This window comes from Hyperoodon ampullatus (genome assembly GCF_949752795.1).
Source record: "Hyperoodon ampullatus genome assembly, chromosome: 3".
NCBI classification, from domain to species: Eukaryota; Metazoa; Chordata; class Mammalia; order Artiodactyla; family Ziphiidae; genus Hyperoodon; species Hyperoodon ampullatus.
The window spans coordinates 150,862,219-150,885,778 of record NC_136916.1 but is presented as its reverse complement, the minus strand read 5'-3'; the positions used below and the strand labels follow the sequence as shown (position 1 = coordinate 150,885,778).

The 23,560-nt window shown below is 38.5% G+C and overlaps 1 protein-coding gene across 1 annotated transcript in view; it reads right to left on the bottom strand.

Moving 5' to 3' along the window:
• PSEN1 (presenilin 1) overlaps positions 1–23,560 on the bottom strand; it is a 75,950-nt gene that overhangs the window by 37,748 nt on the left and 14,642 nt on the right. The window contains exons 3-4 of the mRNA XM_079698783.1: positions 6,961–7,214; positions 4,470–4,611 (exon numbers count right to left, since the gene is read on the bottom strand). Coding sequence (XP_079554909.1) covers positions 4,470–4,611; positions 6,961–7,214 — 396 coding nt within the window. The remainder of the gene's footprint in view (positions 1–4,469; positions 4,612–6,960; positions 7,215–23,560) is intronic.

The following is a 23,560-nucleotide window of genomic DNA, read 5'->3' as shown; positions in this document are numbered from 1 at the left end:
GACAAGAAGTTAGCAGCAGTCGTCAATTCTTTTGAAGAAAAGATTTCTTAAAAATTCTCTCTTTCTTTAAAACAATTTTATAAAATGTTACAATTTGGGAAAAGGTAAAGAGAGTGGCTTTATATCACTAAAGTTGGTATTCCTTTGACATTTAGGTATTCTAAATTGACTATCTGAATACAACAGATTTAATGTCTGGTGTTCCTCCATAAAAACCTCCCCTAACATTTTTTTTTTATTCATTTATTTAATTTTTGGTTGCATTGGGTCTTCGCTGCTGCACGCGGGCTTTCTCTAGTTGCAGTGAGCGGGGACTACTCTTTGTTGCGGGGCGCAGGCTTCTCATTGTGGTGGCTTCTCTTGTTGCAGAGCACAGGTTCTAGGCGCGCGGGCTTCAGTAGTTGTGGCACACGGGCTTCATTAGTTGTGGCTCGTGGGCTCTAGAGCACAGGCTCAGTAGTTGTGGTGCACGGGCTTAGTTGCTCCACGGCCTGTGGGATCTTCCCGGACCAGGGCTCGAACCCGTGTCCCCTGCATTGGCAGGCGGATTCTTAACCACTGCGCCACCAGGGTAGCCCCTCCCCTAACATTTTATTCTAAAAATTTTCAAACACACAGCGAACCACTGCCCAGATACCACCAAAATTCTACCATTCACATTTTGCTGTACTTGCTTTGCAACACATCTATCCATCTCTCCACCCATTAGCCCATTTTAATACATATCAAAGTAAACTGAAGACTCCTGTACATTTCCCTCTAAGTACTTCAACTTTAGCAAAATATTCTAAAGGGAGTCCTTACTCTAGTTCATCTGCAAAAAAAAAAATAATAAGCAGAAATGAATCTTCTCACCTGCATCCCAGCCCATCACAAGTCTTAGCTTTAGAAATAATCCAAGTTGTAAGACTAAAAAGTATATAAAATATTACAAAACAGAAAAACTTTAAAGAGTGGGAGATGTACACTGGTATTCCATATTGAGCTCCAAATTAAGGGTTAGAGTAAATATTATGTACCAGAAATCCTCCACTTTCTTAAGAAATGCTTTTTACCTTGTTTTATGGGTGAAGGGGCAAGGGAACATGGGAATGTTTTTTATTTAAGAAAAACAGCATTTTTCTGAATGCAAAGTAACATATGCTTATAACATATAGAAAATATAGAAACACTAAAAGAAAAAACAATTCCCACTGACCAATGATAACCAAAGTTGACATTAACATTTCCTTTCAGACATGTTTTCTGTCTGCGTATGTAAAGACCTTCTAAAAAAATTAGAATCAGGTAATAGAAAATTTTACATTCTGCTTTTTAAATTAATTTTTTATTAAAGACAAATTCTTATCCCACCAAATATTTTTTTAAAATATGATTTTTAAATGACTAAATAATAGTCTACTTACATGCATGAACCCACAATTTAACTTTTCCCTTATGCATGGAATTTGTGGGGGTTTCCTTCTTTTTCCAATTATATTTTATGCTAGGAGTAGTATCTAGTAGGCAAATATTTTCCAGCATTTTTAACTCTTTGGGATAAATCATGAAAGCAAAATATAGAACCAAAGTGTACAAACATTTTCTAATTACTGACTATTGATACATACTGGCTTAGTGACTCCACAAAAAAAGGCCTGATTAACCTTCACCAAGTCAATAAGTTAAATATGTTAATTTGTTATTTTAATATATATATTTTTTGCTAGTGAGGAAATACACATACACCTCTCTCTCCCTCTCTCTTCCTCTCCCTCTCCTGGCCATCTATATTTCCTTCATAATTTCTCTGCTTGGATTTTTTAAATTTCTTATTAGGATGTTCATAATTTTGATTATTTGTAACTGCTCTTCATATGGTAAAAATATTAGCCCTCTGCCTGTAATAATGGTTGTAAATGGTCTTATTTAGGTTAATCACTGATGTTATGACTTTCTGAATTATTACCTAAATTCAAAGCCTCTTCTGATGATGACTAAATAACACCTTCCCTTTTTCTAGAACATCAGGTGGTAAAACAGGCCTTTCTCATCTTGCTACAATCCCTAGTTCAGCTTTCCTGTGCTAAAGGCTCTGAAAGAAAAGAGCCCCTGCTTCAGTACAGAACAGCAAGGATCTCCTCTAAACACTGAACTATCTAGGCCAGAAATCATGTGACTTTAGTAAGCTATACAGTTCCATCTATAACAAATGATATGTAATAATTAACTGCCTTTTCCATTTCTTCCTTTTTAAGGTTTGTTTGGTCTTTTAGCTTCTTGGGCTTCTCAGAGACATTGCACAATCAACCACTGACACACAAATCCTCAGGGCTTATTTCCAAACAGGTCCTGGCAAGTTTCTGAATTTCTGACTCAAAAGCTCCTTTTATTTTTATACTAGGAGTCAAAATTAACAACTTGTTTCTATAGAATTGGCTGTGTTTGCTAAGACTTGAATATTAAAAAGCAAAAGAAAACAACACAAAAATGAATGGGTGAATGTGGAAATCCAGCCAAGTATAAACCTTTTAGATTGTCTAATATGAAGCATTAACTAAAATATGCACAAAACTACCAAAAATACATCAGGATAAGTTCTAGTTCTACCTGCAGGATACAACTACAAAACCTGGATCGAATGCGTGCAGCTGCCAGTAGGCTGGGGAGTCAGAAGTACCAGGAAGCCAGCGATGAGTTTACCACTTTTTCCCTCCAGTACTACCCTCCTCCACCTGAACTCAACACAACCCAAGTGGACATTAGCAAGACTATGAGCTCCAGGAGAAGCCCTCTAAGTTCCTGCTAGCAAAGCAGAAAGAGGCCTCCTAACACCAAAGAAGAATGCAAAACCCCAGGTGACTCCCAATAACATGTGAGGAATAAAAGTAGCATATAATCCAGATACAAGTCACAAAGAAAGTCCAATAAAGCAGAGCAATGGAACTGGCAGGTAAACACTTATATGTAAACAAATATATATAGTGGGGAAAAAAAAGATAAAGTAATTGAGACATGAGCATATTTAAGCAGGGGGAGGAGTATGCTTCTCAACATGGGTTTACATCATTTGCTCTTTGGCTCTCTGAGTGTTGATGACTACCTGTCGCCATCACACACATCTTTTGTCTTCAATCTCTAGATTCTGATGTCAGACTGCAAATGGTCATCACTTAGGTTAATACTTCCACCCACTCAACAAACAAGGTTAAACTCTGTATAATTTTAGAGTTTGTGAACATTGAAAAGGTATTCTATCTTATTAATAATCAACTAAATGCAAATTAAGACATTTTTGCTTTGCCTATGAGGGTTAGCACAGATTTTTTTAAAAAAAATTAAACGCTGGTGAAGGTGGGGTAAGACAGCCTCTTTCACTACCAGTGTTAAGTACAAATTGATACTATCATCTTGAAAACAAAATTCTGCATAGCAAGACAGTTAAAAATATGCAGATAATTTGCTCCAGAAATTCTGTGCCTAGGATTTTACCCTAAGGAAATAATTTGAAAAATGGAAAAGTTCTATGCATAAAGACATTCATTGTTTTTTAGAAGAGCGAAAATCTGGAAACAACTTATATGTCCAAATTAGGAGAAGTGAATTACAATACACCCATTGAGTCAAATATTATGTAACCATTAGACATATTTGCTAAGAATTTGTAATATGGAAAAATGCTCATGCCAAAGTAAAAGTTAAAAAAGGACACATACTGATTATGCATTTGATTTTAACCATGTTAAAGAATATACAGAAGTAAATACTAAAAAGAGAGTAGAATTCAATATTTGAAAAGTTAATATTTCTTTTATTTGAGAATGAGCCTAAAGGTTCATGACCTGTAATAATTTGTCCTTTTTCTGAGGCATGAATCTGAAACATGTGCCAGGTAGCTGAAATTCACAAGCAAGTCACTTAGGTAGAGAGTGAGGTAGGGGACCAGAGGCTGGGAGGGCTGGGCCTGTGTCTTTCCTGCACAACCTCCCCTGCCTTTGTTTCCCAAGTAAAGAATTTGTGTTCCTGCAGGAGAGAGGGAATGGACATCTACGAATTCAGAACCGAGAATTCGGCCAGTCACCAATGAGTTTAACAACAGCAGCTGAAGGTGGCTTTGCTGTTTTGTACTCAAGCTGAGAATCTGAATTTTTGCAGTTATACGTTATTTTATGGGGACAATTATATGCTACAGTGCTATCTGTCAATGAGGGAATTCACAAAGGTTCAGGATATATCCTTCTGGAATGTCCGAAGTATACAGCAAATCAAAACGTTAAAACCATTTAGAGTGTGATATTATATGAAAACATTTGTTTTTCATTTATGCCTTTTTGTATTTTTTAAATGTTCCACAAATAAGGGGGGAAACTAAAAATTAACTTAGTTCTAGAATATAAGACCTTTTTCTTTACTAGACCAAGTAAGGTGACAACAAAACCCAACCCTGAAAAGAATATGGTGGAAAGCAAAGCTCTGTGTCTCACGCTCACCTTATAGCACCTGTATTTATATAGAACCACCAGGAGAATAGTCATGATGACAATGACGCTGATCATGATAGCAGCATTCAGAATTGAGTGCAGGGCTCTCTGCCCCACAGTCTCGGTGTCTTCTGTGAATGGCGTATAGATTCTAAAATAAAATAAAACACAAAAGCCCCAGGTAAGTGTTAATGGAGATTCCAAACTACATGCTCTCCAACACCAGTTTTGTTTCCTTGATTCAACTGATATAAGTCACTTTTTTCCATCTCATCAATCTAACCAAGAGTTTTTAACCTAATAAAAATAGGTATATGCTAAAATAAGTCCTTCAAAATAAAAGGAGATAGTTAAAATATGGAGGTGGACCTATGTGGGCCAGACACTGGCTCCATCTAGTGGATGATTTATACCGAAATAATTACCTCATCAAATGTTCTTTCTCCACAGCTTATTAGTGATTTGTTAAAGTACCAGATTCTGATAACCAATGAGAACCTACTACACAGCACAGGGAATTCTACTCAGTGCTCTGTGGTGACCTAAATGGGAAGGAAATCCAAAAAAGAGGGGATATATGTATATGTATAGCTGATTCACTTTGCTGTACAGCAGAAACCAACACAACATTGTAAAGCAACTATACTCTGAAAACTTAAAAAAAAAAAAAAAAAAAGTACCAGATTCTGCCATAAACTATCTAGGCTACAAGTGGTTGTCAGAGGAAGGTAAAATGGCTGATAATTATCCTTCATCTGTACGGTGACTGCAACTGAAGTTGTCTTGAGATAATGTCACATATCCAGCTTGCCCTTGCTTCTCATTCACATAAAAACACTTTTATCCCAGGTACCAATGTTCCCAGTAGAAGACTTTATTTCTGCCTCCCCTACAGTTATGTGTGGCCATGAGAATAAGTAATGGCCAATGAGTTATAGGGAGATGTGTTGTGTGGAACTTCTAAGGGAGGAGTTAGTTCTGCTGAGAGTCACGTCTCATGGCCTTTTCTCCCCCACTCCTTCCTGCTGTCTGAATGAAGGCTGGGGCTCCAGCACCAATACTGGACCCCAAAATAACCTAGAGGGTAGAAGCCAAAAAAGAAGGGACGAAGGAGCCTCAGTCCTTGATGAAGAGAAGCCACTACACAATCTGAACTACTACCTCTGCATTACTCTGTGGGAGAGAGAGAAAATATGTGCATCATTCAAACCAGTTGTTTTGATTTTCTTTCTTTTGGCCACGCCACGGCTTGCAGGATCTTAGTTCCCCAACCAGGGATCGGAGCCGGGCCCCGGCAGTGAAAGCACCGAGTCCTAACCACTGGAATGCCAGGGAATTCCCTGTTTTGATTTTCTATAATGGGCTCAGCAAACTTTCTGTAAAAAACTAGAGTAAATATTTTAAGCTTTGTGCGTCACATGGTCTCTGTTGCAACCACTCAACTCTGCCACTGTAGTATGAAAGCAGCCATAGACAATATATAAACGAATGGACATGGCAGCGTTCCAATAAAACTTCATTTACAAAAGGAGGTGGCAGGCAGATCTGGCCTGTGGGGCATAGCTTGCTAACCCGTTCTTTAATATGCAGCCAAACCTAACTCTAACTTACAGAGATAATATTCCCCAACCTCTTTTGGTTATTGTTTCCAATCCCTGTCCTTCACTCACTGCCTTACCCTTTCTCCCGAAAGGTTAAAAGCTTGGCTTTCAGAACCCCACAGAATTTTCCAGACACTCACCAACTTCGAAATTCATTTAAAACTTTTTGAGCCCCACAAGAGTCCTAGAGACAGAACTAGGTGACATCTGAATCAAAGCATTTTTCCTGGAGACAAAGGGTCGACACCAACAGCACCAGAGAAATCTACATGACAGTTCTGCAAACACTTAGTGCCAGCCTGCATTACTTCTTCACCCTTTCATTGAACAACTTCTTCTTTGGCTGAGCATTTATTACATACCTCACCTTGGAAACAAAGTGCCCTCACAGGCCTCATAGTACAGAAGGAAACCAAGCATTAAATAATGAAAATAAATATATACTTGCATACTGTAACAAGTGAAAAAAAAACAGGTTGCTGAGAAAGGATACCAGGAAGGACCTAATTCTGTTAGGAGGATCAGGGAAGTTATCTTTTAGGACTCAACATTTAAGCCAAGATGAGAAGGATGATAGGAATTAATCCACCAAAGTTAGAAAAGGAAAAGAACATTCCAGGGAGAAGAACAATGGGCCCAGTGGCCCTGAGGTGGTAAAATCACTACTCAACTGCTCAATTCCAAATAAATTCAACCCCATCTAGGGACACCACATAAAAAATATAATTCTGCAGCTTTCAGTTTCTCTACTTAAAGCATCATCTGCTTCTGGCCATCAGAGGATGGACTCCCTGGCCTTCATGTCCCTTCAGTGCAGAGGCCTTCAAGGTGGTGATGACACGCTATGAAGGACAGCTATGCTGGCCCTGAGCATAATGACACACAATACTCATACGTACAGCTGCCCATCCTTCCGGGTATAAAAGCTGACTGACTTGATGGTGGCCACGACCACCACCATACAGAGAGTCACGGGGACAAAGAGCATGATCACATGTTTGGCGCCATATTTCAATGTCAGCTCCTCATCTTCCTCTTCCTCTTGTTCCACCACCTGCTGTGAGTTACCGGGGGCTCGGCCATTGGATAACGACTCAGAGTTGCCATGCCTCCGCCTCTCGCTGCCGTGCTCATGCCGCTCTCTACTGTCGTTCTAAAAGCACAAGAGAGATTTGTTCAGTAAATTAGACTCCCAGTAGAATCAAGGTGTTCTGTATCAAAAACAGAAAATTTAATGATTAGACCCGAGATTATCAATAGGCCCATTATTACATGAGTTCCAAAAACCTGAGGCAAGAAAGAATCAATTTACAAGACGTATTCAGTTTAAAAGCCAAGATTATTTACCACTGTCCACTGAAGGAACCCAGGTCCTCCCTTTCACCTGGCTCGTGGCTTACTTCATTCTCACCTTCCATTCTCAACCGAATACAATTGTACTCATCCTTTGAGGTTTGACTTAAAAACGACACCTGCATGAAGCCTTCTTTACTTGCTGCAGCTGCAAGCAGAGTACGCTCACCTTTTTCAAAATCAGGAAGTGCTTTCTACTTGTGTTTTCATATCAGTTATACAAGGAACTATCTCACCTTCATTATTATTTTTTTAATATATATATATATTTATTTATTTTTGGCTGCATTGGGTCTTTGTTGCTGCACGCGAGCTTTCTTTAGTTGCGGTGAGCAGGGGCTACTCTTCGTTACGGTGTGCGGGATTCTCATGGTGGTGGCATCTCTTGTTGCAGAGCACGGGCTCTAGGTGCGTGGGCTTTAGTAGTTGTGGCGTGCGGGCTCAGCAGCGGTGACTCACGGGCTCTGGAGTGCAGGCTAAGTAGCTGTGGTGCATGGCTTTAGTTGTTTAGTTGCTCTGCGGCATGTGGGGTCTTCCCAAACCAGGGCTCAAACCTATGTCCCCTGCATTGGCAGGCAGATTCTTAACCACTGCAGCACCAGGGAAGTTCCTCACCTTTATTATTAATAAGACTTAAAAATCCTTGAAGTGATTTACGAGGGATCTCTCGGTATTATTTCTTACCATCTACAGTTATCTCAAAAAAATATTCAATTAAAAAAAAACCTTTACAGAGAGAAACTAGGCCTTAATTCTGATGCCCTCCCACCCTGTCCCCACCCCATTCCCATCTTGCCCTGTATAGAGGAAGAGAACAATAAATAAGTGATGAATAAAGGAATGGAAGTAGAACTTCCTTAGATTCTACTTTCCTCTTAACCTAACCACTACTTTGTTACTTATAAATCCTTATCCTGGGTTTATCCTTTCCTATTCTTCAAGTTCAGTTTCCTTTGTGGTATTACTGTATCTAAAACTCACTTTTTGTAAAGGGTAGAATGAATCCCAAGAGCACTAACAGCAAAATAAAAATAATGAGACAAAAGGAGAAAAATAACAGAGAAGTAAATAAAACAGGAGATGGAAGTAGACTGACTGTCACTGTTGCTGATAAGATAAAATCAGCTTGGTTAAGACAGCATTCTCTGAGGAAGCGCATTTGAGAACATGCCACTCTTGTACCTCATTTTTAACTAGAGTTTAACCAAGTATCACTACAGAGGAATACTATTATTCAATAAAAATATATAACATGCTTAATAATAGCTTAAAATTATTACACGGTACTATGGATTGTGATATGTCCTTTTTTTTTTTTTTTTTTTGGCTGCACTGCACGGCTTGCAGGATCTTAGTTCCCTGACCAGGGACTGAACCCGTGCCCTTTGCAGTGAGAGTGCAGAGTCTCAACCACCAGGCCACCAGGGGAGCCCTGAGATGTGTTTTACATTTAATTCTCACAGCCACCTCATCATCACCACTTTATGGGCAAGGCTAGTAAGTGTTACAGCAATGGTTTGAACCCAGGTGTGCCAGACTGCAGAAATCAAGTTTTTAACGCCCTCTCAATTTGCCACTCACAAGACAACATGGAAGCTCTGCACGCTCAATGTGGGCTTTCTCTTTCCTTTGACTTTCAATTTATTCATTCCACAAGTAATCGGAATTCTATATTCCAGGTATTCTGCTGTGGCAATACTGAAATTAAAAAGATCTAGGTGCTGTCCTTAAGTAGCTCATGAGATAGTTTTAACATAGGAGAAATATTATACTAGAGATGTGAACAAAGTGCTACAGGACTGATTAATTTTGTATGATCAAGAAAGGCAACATATGGTGGGAATGTAAATTGGTGCAGCCACTATGGAAAATAGTCTGGAGGTTCCTTGAAAAACTAAAAATAGAGTTGCCATATGATTCAGCAATCCCACTCCTGGGCATATATCCAGACAAAACTCTAATTTGAAAAGATACATGCACCCCAATGTTCCCAGCAGCACTATTTACAATAACCAAGATATGGATGCAACCTAAATGTCCATCAAGAAATGAATGGATAAAGAAGATGTGGCATATACATATATGCAACACACACACACACACACACACACACACACACACACAATGGAATATTACTCAGCCATAAAAAAGAATGAAATAATGCCATTTGCAGCAACATGGATGGACCCAGAGATTGTCATACGAAGTGAAGTAAATCAGAAAGAGAAAGACAAGTATCATATGATCTCACTTATATGCGGAATCTAAAATATGATACAAATGAACATATTTACAAAACAGAACAAACCCACAGACACAGAAAACAAACTTATGGTTACCAAAGGAGAAAGGGGGTGGAGGAGGGATAAATTAGGAGTTTGGGATTAGCAGATACAAACTACTATATATAAAACAGATAAACAACAAAGTCTACTGTATAGCACAGGGAACTATATTCAATACCCTGTAATAAACCACAATGGAAAATAATCTGAAAAAGAAAAAATATATATATGTATGTATAACAATCACTTTGCTATACACCTGAAACTAACACAACATTGTAAATCAACTATATGTCAATTAAAAATTAAGAATAAAATAAAATAAAAAAGAAACACAACATAAAAGATATAATTCTTGAGCAGAAGGTGAATGGGCTCCTGGCAAAGACAACATGTAGACTGGCACAGGCCTATGCAGAAAATCAGTGAGTACTCCTGAGGTGGCTGGAGGATAGGGTGGTCAGGGCTGGTGGCAGGAAAGGAAGGTTAGGAACAGGTTGTAAAGAACCTTGTTTGCCATGCCAGGGACTTCAGACTTTGTCCTGTAGGAAACTGAAAGTCATAAAAATTGTTAAGGTTGAGGAAGTGACACATCAGATTATGTTTCATTTTCAAGAAACTTGACTGAGTGATGATGGAAAATAGGGGAGGTATGAGAAGAATATTTCAGAAGTGGAATTGACAGGGCTTTGTGGCAAATTACATGTGAGTGGTCAGGAAGGAGTCAAGGATAACTCTGGAGGTTTAGGCATAAGGGACTAGGAAGGTGGTGATGGCATTGACAGATACAGGGAACACAGGAAGATGAGCAGGCTAGAGGAGAGGAGAGAGATTTTAGTTAGGGAGATAGGTGAATCTGAAGTACCTACAACCAGGCAGGAAAGTCCAAAGGCAGTTAATAAGAATTTCAAGCTCAGAAGAGAGTTGGGGGAAGTCATTAGTTTCCACTGCTATGCAAGTGGATGAAATCTCAGGGAGAAAGTATAGATGGACATGTTGGTCATTAATGTACTACAACAGCTGTGGAAGGAAAAATACAGAGTGGGATGACGACCAACGAGAGAAGCAGCAGGTTATTCATAAATCATAATGGACTGGGGGTTGAATGGAAACTGAGAAATTAGAGGCAATAATTCCTTGAAGCAAAACAAAAACAAAAACAAAAAAAGTGACAACAGAAGGGATTCAAATTTGAAAAAGTTATTTTAGAGACTTAAGCATACTTGTCAGGTCAAAGTATAGAATTAGGATTAGAGTAAAAGGGTGATGATACAAGACAGAGAGATGATAATTAATGAAACAGGGTAAGGGATTAATGGCGGAGAAGAGAAGGAGAGAGAAAAGTTGGCCTTACAAAGGCACTGGTGCCCTCTGCCTCAGTCTGACCTCGTGGAGAAAACATTTATGGAGACTCAAGCCCTATGAGGAGCGGAAAGGAAACTACTGCAAAGCACAAAAGATAGAAATATGTATACTACTCACCAAGAAAGATAATTTTTGCCAAACACAAGTCACTAAAGTTCAGTAGGACGGAAATGGTTATGAGGAAGGTGGGATCTGGAAAACAGGGGTGTAGTGTGATAGATAGCTGAGGACCAGGAGGGTTGAGGGAATTCATAGTTCTACTTTCTTAGAAGGAGGTGACTACGTCATATGCTAAGAATGTTATGTTTGTGACTAATATTCAGCAATACAATTACGACCAACTTGATGGGCTGATTAATGCTCAATATAAACTAAAATGCAAGTAATAACAGCTCCCTTTATATAGTATTTACAAAGCATTTATATAATTTAGTATTATATAATTGATATAAAGTACTTATATAATTTACAAAGCACTCTCATGTCATCTCATTTATTCTTTTCATATGTTGGGAGGTTTTGGCAGATGAACACTAAAGCAACTGGTCCAAAATCTCATAGCCAGAAAACAGCAGAGGCAGGAATCAAATCCAAGTCTCTTGCTTCAAAACCTGAGTTCTTGCTATGGCACCACAGCTGTCCTACCAGGCTACGGGAGCTGTAACTGGGTGAGCCTAGCATGAAAGCAGCAATCATAAAATGCTTGCTTATGGTACTCTACTGGATGTTCCGGTTTATGATGAACATTAGCGAACCCCACCCTGCCCCGCCCCTGGAGCTGATATGGATACTAGAGCACTGTTTCTCTCTCTCTCTCTCTCTCTCACATACACACACACACACACACACCCCTTCATCTTTATAGTAATACTTCAGATACTATTTTTAAAACTAACCATATTATTGTCTTTTAAAGTATAATTCATTTATTTAAACAGGTAAAACATACATACGGTTCTAAAGCCAGGAAGTATAAAAAGGTATACAGTAAAAAACCTTTCACTTAACTACCTACTTAGTTTCCTAATCCCCCAGGTTACCACTGTCACTGTTCTCAGCAAATCCTTTTAAAGTTTCCTTATGCATATACAAGCAAATACAAATATATATTCTCATTCCCCTTGTCCACACAAATGGTAGCACAATAAATGCACTGTCCTGTACTTTGCTTTCTTTTTTGAACTATGTATCTTAGAGAGTTTTTTACACATCAGTAAAGAATATCCTTATTCTCTAAAAAAAAAATTTTTTTTAGCCAGCTGTATAGTCAGTATATGAATATATCATAATTTACTAGGCCAATCCCCTAATGATGGACATTAAACTTGTTTCCAACTTTTTGCCGCTCCAAACACTGCTTCAATGAATGCCCCCTGTAAGTTACTTCATGCGTATGGGGGCATATTTGCAGGATAAATTCCCGGAAGTAAAAGTAAAAGTACGGGGTCAAAGTATACATGCATTTGAAATCCTGATTTATATTGCCAAATAGCCCTCTTTATGGGTTGTACCAGTTTAAAGTCTAAGCAATGCAGGAGAGTGCCTGTTTCAACAAGCCCTTGTCAACATAGTAAGCTACGAGAGGCCTGAATTTATACCAGTCTGACAGGTATTAAAATATGGGATCTCAGTGTAATTTTAACTTTTCAATCTATTATTAGAAAAGATGAGTATTTTTTTAAATGAACTAAGTATTCATATCCTTTGTCATCTTTCTATTTGGCTTATGGTACTTTGTTTTAGTTAAAACTTATTAATTTAAAAAAGTGAATGCCAGCTAGGTACAAGGACATAGCAGTCAACAAGACTGCCCTCATGAAATGATTTCAAGCAGGGGAAGACAGATAATAAACAAGATAATTACAGATTGGAATAGTACTATAATAGGGTGATGTGATAAATACATAGAATGGGACTACTTTCAAGTAATGTGACCAGAGAATATCTTTCTGAGGAAGTGACATCATTTGAGCTGAGACCTGAAGGATGAAAAGATGTGAAAGGGCTTTGGTACTGTCAAGGATTAACTCAGCAGGTCAGGGGTGTCCAAACCCTGCACACACCAAAGAAAGATCTGGTCTGCTTCCTAGGAGATAACCTCTAAGCCCTTGGAATAGGCTGCCTGTTAAGAGTGTTTCTGTTTACATGAGGCCTTGGGTCACATTGTTAACAATGTGATCCATGGTGGAAATTTTGGGCCACATCGTACCTGCTTGACCTTAGGAGGGGCTACAGAACTATGTTCAGACATGTCTACATGACCAACCCCCAATAAAACTCCTGGACACCAAGGCTCAAGTATGCTTCCCTGGTGAGCAATACTCCGTGCATGTTGTCTCACACTGTTCCTGGGAGAATTAAGCACTGTTTGCATGACTCCATTGGGAGAGGACAACTGGAAGCTTGGGCCTGGTGTCTCCTGGATCCTTGCCCTTTGTGCCCTTTTCTGTAGCTAACTTTAATCTTTGCCTTTTCACTGTAATAAACTGTAACAGTGAGTATAACGGCTTTTCTGAGATCTGTGGGTCCTTCTACTACCTAATCACTGAACCTGAGCATGGTCTTCAGGAACCCCAAATATATGTGTACACTGAAAACTACAAAATATTGCTAAGAGAAATTAAAGATCAAAAGCAAAAATAGACAAATGGGACTACATCAAACTTTAAAACTTCTGTGCATCAAAGAAACAATCAACAGAGTAAAAAGGCAACCACAGAATGGAAGAAAATGTTTGCAAATTACATACCTGATAATAGGTTAATATCCAGAATATATAAAGAACTCCTAAAATTTAACAACAAGGAAACAATCTGATTTTAAAATGGCAAAAGACTTGAATAGACATTTCTCCAAAGAATATATACAAACGGCCAACAAGCATAAGAAAAGATGCTCAATATCACTATTCATCAGAGAAATTCAAATGAAAACTAAGATGAGGTATCTCATATGCATTAGGATGGCTACTACAAAAAAAACAGAAAATAACAAGTATTAGCAAGGGTGCAGAGAAATTGAAGCTCTGTTGGCGGGAATGTAAAATGGTACAGCCGCTATAGGAAATAGTACGCAGGTTCCTCAAAAAAATTAAAAACAGAATTGTCATCCGATTCAGCAACCCCGCTTCTAGGTACATATCCAAAAGAATTAAAAGTAGTATCTCAAAGAGATATTTGTGCACCCAGATCACTGTGGCATTATTCACAAGAGCCAGGAGACAGAAGAAACTCAAATGTCTATCAATAGACAGATAAAGGAAATGTGATACATATGTACAATGGAATATTATTCAGCCTTAAAAGAGAAGGAAATCGTATCACTTGCTAAAACATGGATGAATCTTGAGGACATTATACTGTGAAATAAGCAAGTCACAAAAAGACAAATACTGCATGATTCCACTTATATGAAGTATCTAAAGTAGTCTAACTCAAAAAAAAGTATAACTGTGGTTGCTAGGGGCTGTGGGGATGGGGAAATAGGGAGTTGTTCAATAGGTGCAGAGTATCAGTTTTGCAAGTTGAAAAAGTTCTAGAAATCTACTGTGCCACAATGTGAATATAGTTAACACTACTGAACTGTACACTTAAAAATGGTTAAGATGGTAAATTTTAAAATTTATGTCATGTCATTTATCACAATTAAAAAAAATTTTTAAAGACCTAAATATTTGATAAATGTAGAGCTATACTGTGTATTCATGGATTGAAAGACTCAATATTGTTAATGTGTCAATTCTACCAACGCCACCCCTTTACCCCCCTGCCGAGTGATCTGAAGGTTCAATGCAACCTCAATTGGCTTTTCTGTAGAAATGTTTATTAAGTTAATATGGAAATAAAAGACCTAGGATATCCAAAACAATGAAAGTTGGAGAACTAATGCCACAAGACTTCTTATACAGTTATGGTTATCAAAACATGTAATATTGGCACAAATAACAAAACAGAGAGCCCAGAAACAGCCTGACACATATGGACAGCTGATTTTTCCCAAAGGTGCAAAGGCAATTCAGTGGAGAAAGGATAGTCTTTTTCAACAAATGATGCTGAAACAACTGGATATCCAAATGGAGAAAATTGAACTGTGATCCATACCTCATACCATATACAAAAAATTATACTTACAATACAGACCTAAATGTAAAACTTAAAACTACAGTTTCCAGAAGAAAGTAATGTAAGAAAAAACTTTTGAGAACTTGAGTTAAGCAAGATTTCTCAGGCATGACATAAAGAAAAAAAAGATCCACAAAAGGAAAAATAGATTAAAAGGACTTTATCAATATTTGAACTGATCTATTTCTGCTCTTTAAAAAATACTGTTAAGAAAATAAAAAGACAAGCCATAGACTGGGAGAAAATGTATGCAAATCATATATATCATAGAGGACTTGTATCTGGAATATATAAAGAACTCTCAAAACTCAATAAAACAACCCCCTCCAAAAAAACAAGAAAGAAAAAGAAAACAAACAACCCAATTTAAAAATTGAGTAAGAGATTTGAACAGATACTTCACCAAAGATATTAGGATGACAAGCACATGAAGAGATACTTAACATAATTATTCAGAGAAATGCAAATTAAAACCACAATGATATTAGTACCCACCCACTAGAATGGCTGAGAAACTGAAAAGACTGACTGTACCAAGGGCTGATGAGGATGTGGAGGAACTGGAACTCTCACATGCTGCTGGTGCAAAATTATACAACCAATTTGGAAAACTGTTTGACAGTATCTTAAAAAACTAAATATACGGGGCTTCCCTGGTGGCGCAGTGGTTGAGAGTCCACCTGCCGATGCAGGGGACACGGGTTCATGCCCCGGTCCAGGAGGATCCCACATGCCGTGGAGCGGCTAGGCCCGTGAGCCATGGCCGCTGAGCCTGTGCGTCCGGAGCCTGCGCTCCGCAAGGGGAGAGGCCACAACAGTGAGAGGCCCGCATAATGCAAAAAACAAAAAAACAAAAAAAAACAAAAACCTAAATATATACCTTCTACATTGGATCATGTTCTACTCTTAGGTATTTACTCAAAATAAATGAAAGAATTATGTCTATTCAAAGATCTGTACACAAATATCCACAACAGCCTTATTTGTAATAACCCAAAACCAGAAACAAGGCAAATACCCATGAACAAGTGAAGGGATTAAAAAAACAAAACAAAAAAACCTGTGATATATCTATATAACGGAATACAACACAGCAATAAAAAGGAACTACTGCCACATGCTATAAGAGTGATGAATCTTGACTAGAAGGAGTTATATTGAATAAAAAACCCTTTCAAAAGAGTATGTACCATATGATTTCATTTATATAAAATTCTACGAAATGAAAACTAGAATACAGTGACAAAAATCTGATCAGTGGTTCCCTGGGAATAGACAGCAGTTGGGGAGGGACAGGAGGGAGAGATTACAAGGGAGCATGAGGAAACTTTTAGGTGCAATGGTTATGTTCATTATTGTGACTGTGGTGGTGGTTTCCAGGGTACAAATATATGTCAAAACTGATCAAAGTGTATACTTTAAATACGTGCAGTTCACTGTGTGACAATTATACTTCAATAAAGCTGTTTTTTAAAAAGTGTTTTTCTGGGGACTTCCCTGGTGGTCCAGTGAGTAGGACTTCATGCTCCCAGTGCAGGGGAGCCCGGGTTTTATCCCCGGTCGGGGAACTAGATCCTGCATGCATGCTGCAACTAAGAGTCTGCATGCCAAAACTAAGAAGTCCTCATGCCGCAACTAGGAGTCCTCATGCCGCAACTAGGAGTTCACATGCCACAACTAAGAAGAAGTCCACATGCTGCAACTAAAAGTCCACACATCACAACTAAAGGATCCGGCATGCTGCAGCTAGGACCCAGTGCAGCCAAAAAAAAAAAAAAAAAATATATATATATATATATATTCATTCATTTATTTATGGCTGCACTGGGTCTTGGTTGCTGCGCACGGGCTTTCTCTAGTTGTGGTGAGTGGGGGCTACTCTTCGTTGTGGTGTGAGGGCTTCTCATTGCTGTGGCTTCTCTTGTTGTGGAGCACAGGCTCTAGGGGCGCAGGATTCAGTAGTTGTGGCACGCAGGCTCAGTAGTTGTGGCTCACGGGCTCTAGAGCACAGGCTCAGTAGTTGTGGTGCACGGGCTTAGTTGCTCTGAAGCATGTGGGATCTTCGTCCAGGGCTTGAACCCGTGTCCCCTGCATTGGCAGATGGATTCTTAACCACTGCGCCACCAGGGAAGTCCCTAAATAAATAAATATATTTTTTTAAAAGTGAATGTTTAAGAAAAACGTGTTTTTCGCAAAGAGGTGTGTAGAGCCTTTGAAAACTGTCACATTAGGAAGGTGACACTAGAACTACTGAGGGATTTCCAAAATGAAAAATCTTGGCTAAATATTAGAATGATGATTTTTAAGGCTAATTAAAAACAAACTTTTTACTATGGAAAAAGTTAAAGCAAATACTGTCAGAAGTGTATAATGAAGCCCCACGTGCACTTTACCAGCTTCAATTATTGTCATCTCATGGTTAATCTTATTCCGTTTGTTTTCCCACCCACTTTGCCCCCAGTATTATTTTGAGGCAAACTCGGACGTATCATTTCCTTCATAAATATTTTAGTATATATTTCTAAAAGATAAGAACATAAAGGTCTCTTTGTGTGTGTGGCTTAGTAGCTCATTTCTTTCTTAATTAAAAAAAAAACAACTTTAGTTTTTAGAGCAGTTTTAGGTTCACGGCAAAACTTGGCAGAAAGTACGAAGAGTTTCCATACACCCTACACCCCTTGCCCCACACGGCCTTCCCCCATCAACATCCTACACTAAAGTGGGACATTTTACAATCAACAAATCTACACTGACACCTCATTATCACCCAAAGTCCACAGTTAGCTTTAGGGTTCACTCTTGGTATTGTACATTATGTGGGTTTTGAAGAATGCATAATAAATGCAACTACCATAGTACCATATAGAATAGTTCCACTGTCCTAAAAATCCTCTGTTCTCTGACTACTGATCCCTCACCTTCCCCCTATGCTCTGGCCACCAAGGATCTTTTTAAAGCCTGCACAGTTCTGCCCTTAAAGGCTATTTTTAAGATTCAGAAAAACCAGTGTTGTAGCCATTATAAATGATTTCATTTCAGTGGCAGAGGAAGGATTACTCACTGTATAAATGTTGTAAGTTTCAGGGAGGGCAGGGTCCTATGGGAAGTGGCCAGCATGTGGGAAGTGAGTTCCTATGCAGCCACATTCCCCGGAGCTCCTACACCATTACATCAGAGGCTTCATTTTAATTCTTTCTCCTTTCTCTCACTTCAGAACATGATGCAAGTACAGGTCGAGCCACTAAAGCATGTGGACCCTCAGGCAGGGATAGTTCTCAGGCAGCAAAAATTGTGGAGGTATTTTCAATAGAGCATAGGGCTTGCCAATTTTTTCTTTAAACCTTGTTTTCTGCCTCCCTGCCCCTGGTTTTTAGTTTTATTTCTGTAGTTAAAAGAAATATTATAAACAAAAGTTTATAAACATTTTTAGAAGTTTTAAAAAGTGTTATCAACTTGTGTTTATAACATAGAAACTAAGTGTCCTTCCTAATCTCTGTTCCACAATATGAACATGGTGAGCAATCTGAGGTACTTTCAGATACATTTAAAGCCATGTTCTGCAATTTGCTTTTGTCACTTAATGATATGTAAGATACCTTTCTATACCACCACTTGTAAATATACCTTAACTTAAACACTACAGTAATGGCACAGTAATAATGACAATTATGATAACAATTGCTAAGATTTATTGACTATGTATGTGCAAGACACTCGTAAGCACTTCAGATGAGTTGTCTCATTTAATCCTAACAAAACTCTGAGTTTATTAATATTCTAAACTTCATTAACAGATAAAGAAATTGATGCTCAGAGAGATCAGATAGTGTGCCAAAGATCCCAGAGCTAAGAAGTTCTAGAGCAGAGATTCTAATTTGGACAGTTTAGCCAAAAGATCCTACTATTCGCCATTACCTTATACTACTGACTGGGTAAGCCATAAGAAAAGCCTGAGGTTATCTCCAAATTCTCACTGTTACAAATAATGTTTCAATAAATATTCTTGTCTATATTTCCTGGCACTCTTATGGAAATGTTTTTATAGGACAAGTTTCTAGAAGTGGAAATGCCAGGTCACAAGGTATATGCCTTTTTAGATTTAATTGCCAAATTATCTCCAAAAGGCATGTATATGTAGTGGACTCACTTGAAAACTTGCCTCCAAATAAACACAAATTTAACTCCCATGAACATCAAACGAGAATGCCTATTTCCCCACACTTTTAGTAGCAATGGGGATCAAGCCTTGCTCACTGATAGGTGAAAAATGAAAGGTTTTCATTTCTATGTCTCATTACTAGTAAGGTTGATCAACTAGTCTTTTCATATATTTATTACCATGTATCTTTCTTCTTCCTCCTCCATATACATATATTGCTCGTATCCTTTGGTAATATTGTTTCTGAGTTGTTTATGTCCCTTTTGGCTTCATAAGAATTCTTCGTATATTAAGATATATCTGTCATTAGGCATTATAAGCCTTTGCCCAGTTTGTTTTTTGACTTTGTTCATGGCAGTTTTGCCACACTTAATTTTATAATTTTGTATTGCTGAATATGAACTTAGATGATTTTATAAGGAAAACACCTCATTTTTACGTCTCAAATTCTAGTGTTTTTCAACATACACACATAGGTACATAGCTACAGTGAACGTTCACAAATATTGCATCCTACTTTTTTCATCGAATATTATTTCATGTATACATTCCCATGTAATAAGTCCCATGTAAAAATTAACACTGTATCCCATTATGTTGATATAAATATATCTGCATATTATTTACTTAAAGATGGATATTTATTTATAAGAAAAACTATGAATCTTATAAGACTTTATACATATTGTTTGGATTTCCACAAATAGAACTGGGAGGCTCCTAAGCCCTGCACTGTAGGAAAAACTAGAAGAGGAGCTTAACTGAAGAACTGGCAAGTTATGTGGAAACTTGAAAATATTTATTAATCATACGCAATATGTTTCCAACAGCAATAGAATTCCATCCAGCACCTGTCCAAGCTTTGTGATTGCCCAGAGTTAGAGCTTTAACCATCACTCTGTCATCAAGGAAGGTTGTCATTTCCCTGAACAGCTGATATAACTGGTGAGAGATAATATTTAACATTTATGGTGCTGTTGTGTTAGGCTTGAACCTAGAGTTGGTTTTTTTTAACAAACTATGAAGATCTGTGCCAAAGATTTCTGACTTTACTCTCATGCAAAAACAAGCATGTTCCTCTGGAGGTCACCAAGATTTTACGTTCTTCTTTCTCCTTATTTCATTTTGGCATAAATGGGAAAACAAATTCATTACCATAAACAGTACAGTAACACCATCATCCAAAGGCTGATTGAGCCTGTGGACCCGATTCAGCTTAAATTTAGGTTTGCATTCTGTTTAATTTTATAGGATTTCTTACACTTTAAAAAAGTGACCCACTATCATCTAGAAAATGAGGGGGTTAGTTCTGCCAGTTTATGATTTGCTAGTAACTTAATAAAGTTCTCTGCATTTAATATTTTGAATTCAGAAAAGATACTGCAGATGACCTTCTTTTATAAAGACCAGACACATTTTAATGTTGTAAATTTAGCAGCTGAAGGTAACAATTTACATGTCTTCTTCAGCAATTGCTTTACATAGAGAATTATTACTGACCTTTCAATGGATTACTACTTTAAAGCCTCTTTTTTAGTTAGCAAATGACTGATATTTTTCTATTCTAAATCAAAAAGGCTGTTGACAATTTATTTCCTTAAGGACTAGAAAATTTGGGTCAGAATAAACTAATATGAATTAAAACACTGAGTATTCAATTTATAAATCTAATTGTTTTTCTCTAATGTCACTTTCCCTTTAATTCTTTTTTTTTTTTTTTTTTTGCGGTACACGGGCCTCTCACTGTTGTGGCCTCTGCTGTGGCCTCTCCCGTTGCGCAGCACAGGCTCCGGAAGCGCAGGCTCAGCGGCCATGGCTCACGGACCCAGCTGCTCCGTGGCATGTGGGATCTTCCCGGACCAGGGCACGAACCCGTGTCCCCTGTATCGGCAGGTGGACTCTCAACCACTGTGCCACCAGGGAAGCCCTCCCTTTAATTCTTTATTCAAATATAGTGGTTCTCAAATTATGGCCCCTGGACCAGAAGCATTGGCATGATCTGGGAATTGGTCAGAAATACAAATTCTCTGGCCCCATCCCAGGCTTAAAAAATCAGGAATTCTGGATTTGGGGCCAGAGAATTCATCCTAACAATTCTTCCCGGGATTCCAATGCACACTAAGGTTTGAAAGTCACTGCTGTAACATACATTTTATAAGGCTTAATTAACAATATAAATGAATTTTAGACTTACTTCAAAAAAATCACTTCTTTGTATCTTAGAAAAGCAAAAAGGTCTCAGCTAATCCACATAAAAGTTTTAAGTCTACATCAAATCAAAACATGAACTCTACCCATCAAAATTTTGCACCAGAAAATAGAACTTTACAAATTAATAGGTATAGTAAAAGTAAACCAAAGGATGATGACAGGTCACAAACTATAGAAAAAGGCCCAAATAATGTTCTTCTTAGAGCTACTTTAATATCTTCCCTGCAAAATACATTTAGAAAACAAAGAACTTCCGTTATTTTACAACTTATAAGCTTTGCCCTTTGTCAGAAATAGTTGTCATTAGTCAGTCGACTTTCCAGTCTCCAGTCCCTACAGACATAGCCAACCAACAGCAAAAACAAACATGAAGTCCATGCTAGCTTCTAGTTAGAGGTGGTGGGTAAACTAATGGAAAGTAGTAAAATTTTTGGTTGAATGCCATCTTAAGGAATCAGGACACGTACTCTTGAGGGAGAAATAAATAAAATGGATTCTCCACTGGGTTCTTGTGACATGCCAATGTCTGACAGCTATTCTACACAAAAACTGGAGCTCTGCTCTACATGGTGACAGCGGTGCAGATAAGGACACGGTGGCAACAGCAGTGATGTGAGAGGGTTAAGGAAGTGTGTCCACAGCACAGGCAGCCCAGAGCACCCTCTCACATGAAAGATGAAGTCCTTAAGCAACTGATAAGATTCACTTCAGACTTTTATTTGCAGATAGAAAATTAAAAATTTTCTCTTGCTAATGTGAGAAAAAAACAAAAGCCGCTTTGTTCTTTTGCAGGGATATTTGTATTGAACTGGTTTAGAGATACTGGGTGATCAATAAACTCTAAAGTCAGCTCAGAAACATGAACGAAGTTCTGCCTTTTGGGATTTTGCAGCCTAGATGGAGTCAACAACCATAAAAAAGTAAAAACTTCTAAAAAGTGAAAAGGTGAAAACGACGTAACTCCTCTCATCTGTTATTGGCAGGAATTAAGATTTTTATATGAGCTAGTTTTCTAGAAAATGAAAGCTTGCTTAAGGTGTAAGTCCAAGAACTAGATTTTTTTTTTTTCTTTTTCTTTTTTTTTTTTTTGGCGGTACGTGGGCCTCTCACTGTTGTGGCCTCTCCCGTTGCGGAGCACAGGCTCCGGATGCGCAGGCTCAGCGGCCATGGCTCATGGGCCCAGCCGCACCGCGGCATGTGGGATCTTCCCAGACAGGGGCACGAACCCGTGTCCCCTGCATCGGCAGGCGGACTCTCAACCACTGCGCCACCAGGGAAGCCCCCAAGAACTCGATATTTTTAATGAAAAGTTTCTATAGTGCACTGTAAACATTTGTCTTTTAAAATGGAGACTGAAAGAAGAGAAAGGGAAATCTCTCCCAGCAGCCTCAGAAGCAGTGGATTAAAGCTCCACAATCAACTTGATGTACCCTGCATCTGTGGAATACATGAATGGACAACGAATCATCCCAAATTGAGGAGCCAGGAGTCAGTGTTGTGCCTCTGAGGTGGGAGAGCCAACTTCAGGACACTGGTCCACAAGAGACCTCCCAGCTCCACATAATATCAAACGGCGAAAATCTTCCAGAGATCTCCATCTCAGCACCAACACCCAGCTTCACTCAACGACCAGCAAGCTACAGTGCTGGACACCCTATGCCAAACAACTAGCAAGACAGGAACACAACACCACCCATTAGCAGAGAGGCTGCCTAAAATCATAAAAAGTCCGCAGACACCCCAAAACACACCACCAGATGTGGACCTCACCACCAGAAAGACAACATCCAGCCTCATCTACCAGAACACAGGCACTAGTCCCCTCCACCAGGAAGCCTACACAACCCACTAAACCAATCTTAGCCACTGGGGACAGACACCAAAAACAACGGGAACTACGAACCTGCAGCCTGTAAAAAGGAGACCCCAAACACAGTAACATAAGCAAAATGAGAAGACAGAAAAACACACAGCAGGAGAAGGAGTAAGATAAAAACCCACCAGA